At 45.3% G+C, this 10,035-nt stretch overlaps 1 protein-coding gene across 16 annotated transcripts in view; it reads left to right on the forward strand.

The window, feature by feature from the left end:
• LOC106599863 (liprin-alpha-1) overlaps positions 1–9,817 on the forward strand; it is a 91,543-nt gene extending 81,726 nt beyond the window's left edge. For 4 of the 16 annotated variants that reach the window (XM_082969772.1, XM_082969773.1, XM_082969758.1 and 1 more), the window contains 10 exons: positions 141–341; positions 950–1,012; positions 3,215–3,241; positions 4,524–4,699; positions 5,127–5,242; positions 6,761–6,936; positions 7,092–7,159; positions 7,459–7,640; positions 7,860–7,927; positions 8,248–9,817. In XM_082969772.1, coding sequence (XP_082825898.1) covers positions 141–341; positions 950–1,012; positions 3,215–3,241; positions 4,524–4,699; positions 5,127–5,242; positions 6,761–6,936; positions 7,092–7,159; positions 7,459–7,640; positions 7,860–7,918 — 1,068 coding nt within the window. In that variant the 3' untranslated portion in view covers positions 7,919–7,927; positions 8,248–9,817. Of the gene's footprint in view, positions 1–140; positions 342–949; positions 1,069–3,214; positions 3,242–4,523; positions 4,700–5,126; positions 5,243–6,760; positions 6,937–7,091; positions 7,161–7,458; positions 7,641–7,859; positions 7,928–8,247 lie in introns of those variants that run through there. The other 12 variants (XM_082969759.1, XM_082969762.1, XM_082969761.1 and 9 more) reach the window with 12 other exon arrangements.
• The last annotated feature ends 218 nt before the right edge of the window (positions 9,818–10,035 follow it).

A 10,035-nucleotide genomic window follows, 5' to 3' on the forward strand; every position in this document is an offset into this window, starting at 1 on the left:
TCCCCTGCCATCCGCTGTCCCCTCCCCTGCCATCCGCTGTCCCCTGCCATCCGCTGTCCCCTCTCTGTCCTCCCCTGCCACCTCTGTCCCCTCTCTGTCCTCCCCTGCCACCTCTGTCCTCCCCTCTGTCTCCTCTGTAGCTGTGGGTGGGTATGCCAGCCTGGTACGTGGCGGCATGTCGTGCCAATGTGAAGAGCGGTGCCATCATGTCTGCCCTGTCGGACACAGAGATCCAGAGGGAGATTGGCATCAGTAACCCCCTCCACCGCCTCAAACTGAGACTGGCTATCCAGGAGATCATGTCTCTCACCTCCCCCTCTGCCCCCCCCACCTCCAGAACTGTAAGACACACACACACACGACAACACACACACACATGGGAACCCATACACACGTGAAGCATACACACAGACACAGCAAAGATACTGGTAGCTCCAAAATGAAGACCTTCTGAAGAAGTCCAGTGCAGACGTGGACCCTGGAGGACCCTGCCCTCTTCTTCCTCTCCTCCTGATTGGAGCATGCTACTGTCACTTCTCTAACCAGCTAATAGCGTTTCTAACTGTAACCTTTCCACCAATCAGAGTTCACGGCACATCACTCACTCACTCACAAGGACTGCCCTGATTGGGGCCTCTCTCTCTCTTTCTCTCTCTCGTTCTCTCTCTCTGTGTCTCTCTCGCTCTCTCTCTGTGTCTCTCTCTGTGTCTCTCTCTGTCACTCTGTCTCTCTCTCTCTCTCTGAATCATGTGATGTGATAATAACAATGCTGTTTGGTCTTATTTTCCTTCCCATCCTCCCTCTGTTCTTAATATAAACAAATCCTCACACCCTCTCCTCCTTCTCTTCACTCTGCTCCTCCCTCTCCTCTCCCTCTCCTCTCCCTCCTCCTCCCTTTCCTCTCACACGCTTGCATCACTGGTGACTCTTGGGGTTGTCACATGATCAGTCCACGGGGAACGTGTGGGTCACGCACGAAGAGTTGGAGTGCCTTGCGGCCACGCCCTCCACGGTTAGTCTCCCCAAGCCATTGGGCAGTCACTGGCGCAGGCGACTGCTAGTGATCTGGTTGGTAGTTGGGTGTTACTCCCTGTCTGTACTTTTCTCACGGCCCTGTTTGTCCATGTCTGTGTCTTGGTTTGGGCTTTTGGTGTCAGTACGTGTGTTTTTTGTGTGTCTGTCAGTTTGGTTGAAGGCTGTCTGTCAGTTTGGTTGAAGGCTAAGTTCAGCACAGACTTAGCTTTTGAACAGAAATGACTGGTTAACATTAGATTTGTGTTGTCTTTATGTTCCAGGCCTAATTGCTACACAGTACAGTGCCTTGCTAAAGTATTCATCCCCTTTGGCTTTTTTCCTATTTTGTTGCATTACAACTTGTAATTTGGATTTCATGTAATGGACGTACACAAAATAGTCCAAATTGTTGAAGTGAAATGAAAAAAATAACATGTTTCAGAATATGTACAAAAAAAGGTGGTGCATGCATATGTATTCACCCCTTTTGCTATGAAGCCCCTAAATAAGATCTGGTGCAACCAATTACCTTCAGAAGTCACACAATTAGTTAGATGGCACACAGGTGGACTTTATGTAAGTGTCACATGATCTCAGTATATATACACCTGTTCTGAAAAGCCCCAGAGTCTGCAACACCACTAAGCAAGCAGCACCATGAAGACCAAGGAGCTCTCCAAACAGGTCAGGGACAAAGTTGTAGAGAAGTACAGATCAGGGTTGGGTTATAAAAAAAAATATCAGAAACTTTGAACATCCCACGGAGCACCATTAAATCCATTATTAAAAAATGGAAAGAATGTGGCACCAGAACAAACCTGCCAAGAGAGGGCCGCCCACCAAAACTCACAGACCAGGCAAGGAGGGCATTAATCAGAGGCAACAAAGAGACCAAAGATAACCCTGAAGGAGCTGCAAAGGTCCACGGAGTATCTGTCCATAGGACCACTTTAAGCCGTACACTCCACAGAGCTGGGCTTTACGGAAGAGTGGCCAGAAGAAAGCCATTGCTTAAAGAAAAAAATAAGCAAAATACATTTGGTGTTCGCCAAAAGGCATGTGGGAGACTCCCAAAACATATGGAAGGAGGTACTCTGGTCAAATGAGACTAAAATGTAGCTTTTTGGCCATCAAGGAAAACGCTGTCTGGCGCAAACCCAATACCTCTCATCACCCCGAGAACACCACCATGTTTTTATCAGCAGGGACTGGGAAACTGGTCAGAATAGAAGGAATGATTGATGGCGCGAAATACAGGGAAATTCTTAGGGGAAACCTGATGTCTTCCAGAGATTTCAGACTGGGACGGAGGTTCACCTTCCAGCAGGACAATGACCCTAAGCATACTGCTAAAGCAACACTCGAGTGGTTTAAGGGGAAATATTTAAATGTCTTGGAATGGCCTAGTCAAAGCCCAGACCTCAATCCAATTGAGAATCTGTGGTATGACTTAAAGATTGCTGTACACCAGCGGAACCCATCCAACTTGAAGGCGCTGGAGCAGTTTTGCCTTGAAGAATTGGCAAAAATCCCAATGGCTAGATGTGCCAAGCTTATAGAGACATACCCCAAGAGACTTGCAGCTGTAATTCCTGCAAAAGGTGGCTCTACGAGGTATTGACTTTGGGGGGTGAATAGTTATGCACGCTCAAGTTTTCCGTATTTTTTTTGTCTTATTTCTTTTTCGTTCCACAAGAAAAAATATTTTGCATCTTCAAAGTGATAGGCATGTTGTGTAAATCAAATGATACAAACCCCCCAAAAAATAAATGTTAATTCCAGGTTGAAAGGCAACACAATAGGAAAAATGCCAAGGGGGGTGAATACTTTCGCAAGGCACTGTTTGTCAAGTTATAAAACTGTATTTCATTTAAACACTTTTGCTCAATGCTATATTTACAGTCCTGTTTCAACCTGGGATTTACTAATACATGTGTTACAATGGATGCTTCAACAGGTCAAACAGCAGTAATAGATATTCAAATGGATTCGAGGTCAATCCCAGGTTCATTGAGAACAGGACACTAATGTAGCCTAAAGCATGAGCTGTTGGTTGCATGTCCAGTTTCTAGTTGAGTTGTCTTAACATTAACACTGGTTAAGTAGCATGTTGATGTTGAGCTGCCGAACCCAGCACTGCCACAGTCACTAACTCTAACCCGCTTCTCTTCTCTCACCATGCTAACCATGCTAACAACAGGAGGATGACGAGGGCAGCTGGGCCCAGGTTTGCACACCCCTGTCTGTCTCTCTTTTCTCTGGCTGTGGTAGACGACGAGGACATTTCACCTTATTTCAGTTGGGCAGTTTAGTTCTTCAGTTGGACAGATGGTTGTTTCAGTTTGATTATTTCTCAGTAGTTTCAGTTGGACAGATAGTTTGTTTTCTTGCACGGATGCTCTGATAACAGTATGGCTCTTGGTCTCCGTTACCTTTAAATGTGCAGCTGACTAAAGTATCAGCTGCAAATCTGGAGGTATCGGAGAAGGAGGATATTGCAGCAGGAATAATGTAGTTACACACATAGTGATATGGCTTCTCCATCAAACGCTTGTGGTGGCAGACAGACATTGACTCAGATGTCCTGTTTAGAAGCCACAGTCAGGACAGGAGAGAATTATTACAAGCCTCTGCTGTTTAGAAGTTGTTTACAGTTGGGCTACTTCCTTCCCCTCCCACCTATCAAAACACACATCAGTCTAGTTCTCTGACCTCCCACCTATCAGAACACACACATCAGTCTAGTTCTCTGACCTCCCACCTATCAGAACACACACATCAGTCTAGTTCTCTGACCTCCCACCTATCAGAACACACACATCAGTCTAGTTCTCTGACCTCCCACCTATCAGAACACACACATCAGTCTAGTTCTCTGACCTCCCACCTATCAGAACACACACATCAGTCTAGTTCTCTGACCTCCCACCTATCAGAACACACACATCAGTCTAGTTCTCTGACCTCCCACCTATCAGAACACACACATCAGTCTAGTTCTCTGACCTCCCACCTATCAGAACACACACATCAGTCTAGTTCTCTGACCTCCCACCTATCAGAACACACACATCAGTCTAGTTCTCTGACCTCCCACCTATCAGAACACACACATCAGTCTAGTTCTCTGACCTCCCACCTATCAGAACACACACATCAGTCTAGTTCTCTGACCTCCCACCTATCAGAACACACACATCAGTCTAGTTCTCTGACCTCCCACCTATCAGAACACACACATCAGTCTAGTTCTCTCACTGGCCCTAGTTCTGATCTGTGGTCGTAGCTGCACCTAAACCTGCTGTAACTTGCACACAAACATGAACCTACAGACACATGCACACACTAGATTTTAATGGGGTGATTTCCATCACTTTCCCACCTAGCCTTTTTCTTGTTGTAATGGCCTGATAGCCTTTCATAGTGATGGTAGCCATCCCCCACTAACTTTTGACTCTTCAATAGACTCCAAACACAGTCTGACCTAGCCCCTGTCCCTCCCTCCACAGACGCTGGCGTATGGAGACATGAACCATGAGTGGATTGGTAACGAGTGGCTGCCCAGCCTGGGTCTGCCCCAGTACCGCTCCTACTTCATGGAGTCCCTGGTAGACGCACGCATGCTGGACCACCTCACCAAGAAGGACATGAGGGGACAGCTTAAAATGGTGGACAGTTTCCACAGGTAAAAGCCTCAAAATGGTGGACTGTTTCCACAGGTAAAAGCCTCAAAATGGTGGACTGTTTCCACAGGTAAAAGCTCAAAATGGTGAACAGTTTCCACAGGTAAAAGCTCAAAATGGTGAACAGTTTCCACAGGTAAAAGCTCAAAATGGTGAACAGTTTCCACAGGTAAAAGCTCAAAATGGTGAACAGTTTCCACAGGTAAAAGCTCAAAATGGTGGACAGCTTCCACAGGTAAAAGGCTGAAAATGGTGGACAGCTTCCACAGGTATTAGGAACCAAAATGGGTTACAGTTTCCATAGGTAAGGGCCAAAATAAATGGTGGACAGTTCCCACTATTAAGGGCCAAAATGGTGCCATGGACAACTAGGGACGTTCATTTTGTTTCTGTCTAAATATTTAACCAGTCAATGTGTCTGTGTAACAGGAACAGTTTCCAGTGTGGGGTGATGTGTCTGAGGAGATTGAACTACGACAGGAAGGAGCTGGAGAGAAGGCGTGATGAGACCCAGCTGGAGCTGCAAGGTAACAGCTGGGATAACGGTGAGAGAAAATGACAGTCAACCGAAGGGAGAAATGACCACACTGTTCAGATTCACTCATCATTTAGTTAGCTAAGATAATAACGCTGTGGGAGAATCTGAAGTGTCAGCAACGCTAAGATAATAACACTATGGGAGAATCTGAAGTGTCAGCAACGCTAAGATAATAACACTATGGGAGAATCTGGTGTCAGCAACGCTAAGATAATAACACTATGGGAGAATCTGAAGTGTCAGCAACGCTAAGATAATAACACTATGGGAGAATCTGAAGTGTCAGCAACGCTAAGATAATAACACTATGGGAGAATCTGGTGTCAGCAACACTAAGATAATAACACTATGGGAGAATCTGGTGTCAGCAACGCTAAGATAATAACACTATGGGAGAATCTGAAGTGTCAGCAACGCTAAGATAATAACACTATGGGAGAATCTGGTGTCAGCAACGCTAAGATAATAACACTATGGGAGAATCTGGTGTCAGCAACACTTAAGATAATAACACTATGGGAGAATCTGAAGTGTCAGCAACGCTAAGATAATAACACTATGGGAGAATCTGGTGTCAGCAACGCTAAGCAAATAACACTATGGGAGAATCGGAAGTGTCAGCAACGCTAAGATAATAACACTATGGGAGAATCTGAAGTGTCAGCAACGCTAAGATAATAACACTATGGGAGAATCTGGTGTCAGCAACGCTAAGATAATAACACTATGGGAGAATCTGGTGTCAGCAACGCTAAGATAATAACACTATGGGAGAATCTGAAGTGTCAGCAACACTAAGATAATAACACTATGGGAGAATCTGGTGTCAGCAACGCTAAGATAATAACACTATGGGAGAATCTGAAGTGTCAGCAACGCTAAGATAATAACACTATGGGAGAATCTGGTGTCAGCAACGCTAAGATAATAACACTATGGGAGAATCTGGTGTCAGCAACACTAAGATAATAACGCTGTGGGAGAATCTGAAGTGTCAGCAACGCTAAGATAATAACACTATGGGAGAATCTGAAGTGTCAGCAACGCTAAGATAACGCTGTGGGAGAATCTGAAGTGTCAGCAACGCTAAGATAATAACACTATGGGAGAATCTGGTGTCAGCAACGCTAAGATAATAACACTATGGGAGAATCTGGTGTCAGCAACGCTAAGCTAATAACACTATGGGAGAATCTGGTGTCAGCAACACTAAGATAATAACACTATGGGAGAATCTGAAGTGTCAGCAACACTAAGCTAATAACACTATGGGAGAATCTGGTGTCAGCAACGCTAAGATAATAACACTATGGGAGAATCTGAAGTGTCAGCAACGCTAAGATAATAACACTATGGGAGAATCTGAAATGTCAAATTAATTCATCCTTCCCGATTTTTTAATTTATTTATTTTTTATTTATTTTTTCTACAGAGGAATTATTTTTGACTCTCTTTGGATGTGTTCCCTGATCATTCCCCAAACGTTTCTGTACCAACTGGTTACCATTTTGTGTACCCTGAGCAGACGTGCTGGTGTGGAGTAACGAGCGTGTGATCAGCTGGGTACAGGCCATGGGGCTGAAGGAGTACAGTAACAACCTGCTGGAGAGCGGCGTACACGGAGCTCTGCTGGCCCTGGATGAAACCTTCGACCACAACGCCCTGGCCCTGCTGCTGCAGATCCCCACCCAGAACACACAGGTAGGTACCCACACAGGACGTAGACACACACACACACCCTGGCAGTCAGACAGCGCTCCCAGCTGAGACGTCAGCTCTTGTCTCCTTCACTCCGAAGTGAGAGGAGACGCACTCATTCATCTACTGTCTGTCTCTCCCTCCTTCCTGTGTTGTAGGCGAGAGCAGCTCTGGAGAGTGAGTACAACAGTCTACTGGCCATCGGTACAGAGAGGAGACTGGATGAGGTGAGACACACACATATGATGGACCACACACACACTTTCTAAACCACACACACTTTTTAAATCACTCACACAAGCACACACTCACACACACACACACACACACTTTCTAAAGCGCACACACACGCACGCACAATTTAAATCCCACACACACACACACACTCTTTCTAAAGCGCACACACTCACTAACATGCGCACACACACACACTTTCTAAAGCGCACACTCACACACACACTCTTTCTAAATCACTCCTCCATGTATATCCGCATCTTTATCTCCTTCCTGCTTCCTCCTCTCTCTGAATCTCTTCCAGGAGGATGATAACAACTTCCGGCGCGCCCCCTCCTGGAGGAAGAAGTTCCGGCCCAAAGACGCCCGGGGGATGTCCCCGGGCTCAGCCGACACCCTGCCCGCCAACTTCAGACTGCCCAATAGCAACGCAGCGTCCCCCTCCACGCAGCCCAAAAGGAGCCCCATGGACGGTAGGACAAGGGGTTGGGTCCACGGGGAATGAGGGCTCATTGTGTCTGTGGCACTGCTGCGGCTTCATCTCTGTCTTGTTAAGGAGACCTTACACAATATGCTTTCAACAATGGTTTAGTGTTTTCCCAGCTCTAGTGTGTGTGGGTGTGTTATGCTGGAGATTGTGAGTGACTAACTAACAGCATGTTTCTGCATGTGGTTTTGCTGTGGGGATGCAGGGAGTCAGTCTGCAATAAAGAGGCTGGACACTGCCACAGTCAGGACATACTCCTGCTAACACTACACAGTAAGTTTATATATATATAAATACACACACACACACACACACACACACACACACACACACACACACTTCACAGTGGATCTCTTCTGTTAAAGCAGCTTCTTGTGCCTCTGCTTTCTTGGCTATATTAACGCATGTCTACGCTCCTCCTCTCCTCTTTCTCTCCTTCATCTGCTGCTTCTCTGTCTCTGCCCGCCCCTCTGTCTGCCCGCCCCTCTGTCTGCCCGCCCCTCTGTCTGCCCCTCTGTCTGCCTGCCTGCCTGTCTCTGTCTTTCTCTTTACCTCTCTTTCTACCTCTGTCTCTCTACCTCCTCTTCTCTTAGTTGATCCTCATTATTTCTATAGGTGACTGCTGGTTGGAGGATGAGGGGTGTGAGTTTCCCCCCATCAGGAGCAGCTGCTGACCCTGCAAGGACACTTCGCACAGAGTTGTATTGTCATCACAGAGATAAAATAACTAACAACCACGTCACCAATCTCAGTACTAGATTTATCAATCTTTATTGTTCTATTTATGTTAGCAAGCTGGTGGGACATTTCAATGGTTTTAGATTTGTTATGTATCTGTTACTTCACCCCTCTCTCCCACCTAAATGGAAAAATCCCTCTTTTCTAAAACTGTTCCAATTGTGTCCTTATCAAGGTTAACTCTCAGATGTAACTGAATGTTTTTAGATGGTCTGGAGTTTGTATATTTATATCTACAGACATTATCTAATCATTTTATATATATATATATTCCTGATCTTGTATTGACAAGATGTATGTTTTTATTTCTCTGTCCTCTGTTGTTTTTAATCATTGAACTGATGATCGGGTGACTTTAATAAGTGACTTTCTAACTGAATTGGAGCCCATTTCCCTTCTCCCCCAGCCTGTTGTTATCTTCAAGCGTATCCATGGGGATTATTTGTAAATGCAGCTCTTCTAGGACAATGAGGATATGTGAATATCAGAAATATTGCTGGAGTTCTGAATGACATTGTTTCACAAACTGCTACAACGCTGTGGTCGCTAAGCACCGGGCGGACCGTAACCACAAGGCCCTGGGTAACTGTGACGACAGGTGACACGTGAAACAACTCTCTTTCTCTTTGTTCTTTCCTGTGAAACCAAACCTGTAGAAAGACTGAAACAAAAGCCATAAACAGTAGTGAAGACCAGGGCTGTTTTCAGATGCATCGCTTGGTAAGAGACCGTTCCACTGTGTAGGATCTCCAATTCTCCAGTCAACCTCGCATGCCCAAACTCTCCATTCCTCTTTCCCTCCTTCTCATCCCTCTCTTTCCCCTGCCTTCCCCTGGAGCACACTAACGGGAGCCAGACCTGAGCCGAAAGCGTATCGACGGACCAAGTCCACTGTGGCCTAAACTGATCCCAGCGACTAGCTACTCACCCGAGGTGGAGCGATCCACCCACAGACCTTTAACCAACATGTTGTACTACAGAGACTTTAATCAAGCCTGATGTTTTTCTTTTCTTACCTCCTTTCTCTGGCTGTCTTATTTATTCCTCATCTCCGTCGTGTTTGTTGCTTTCTCCGTTTGATTTTTAGAAGTTGCCATTTTTTAAAGCTGTTTCTGAGTGTTTTAACACAGGTTGCTGTGGCAATACTTTTTCAAGACAGATAATGTCACGGAAGCGAAGACTTCCTTTCCACCCTACATTAGTTGTTATTCCCTTTGTGATTTAGTCATTTTATAATGCACAAAGCAAATGCTGATTTTTCTTCTTTTTTTAATCTCCAGTTTTCCCCATTTGTATTCTCCTGCTCTGGTAACAAAATGATGTACAGTCTGAGTACTTAACTATTTTATCACAGTATTATTTATGGATTACTTTCAATAAAATACTGAAACTTATTTTCCACTGCCAATAAAAAGCTTAAGTCTTTGTGTTTTTAATGCATCTCTTGCCTTTACAGTCATGTTAAAACCCCCATGATAAGAGAGAAACACCTTCCAGTGACTCGGTTGGGGCTTGTACGGTTGTACACCACTATGTCCTGACGCGGGGAATACAAACTTTGATTACACACGAAGAGGAAGGAAATACAGAAACATTGTCATTTGTGGCTCACACGGTTGCAATATTCTGGTAACTTTACTTAA

Source organism: Salmo salar, chromosome 26 (genome assembly GCF_965601325.2).
Source record: "Salmo salar chromosome 26, fSalSal1, whole genome shotgun sequence".
In the NCBI taxonomy this organism is placed as follows: domain Eukaryota; kingdom Metazoa; phylum Chordata; class Actinopteri; order Salmoniformes; family Salmonidae; genus Salmo; species Salmo salar.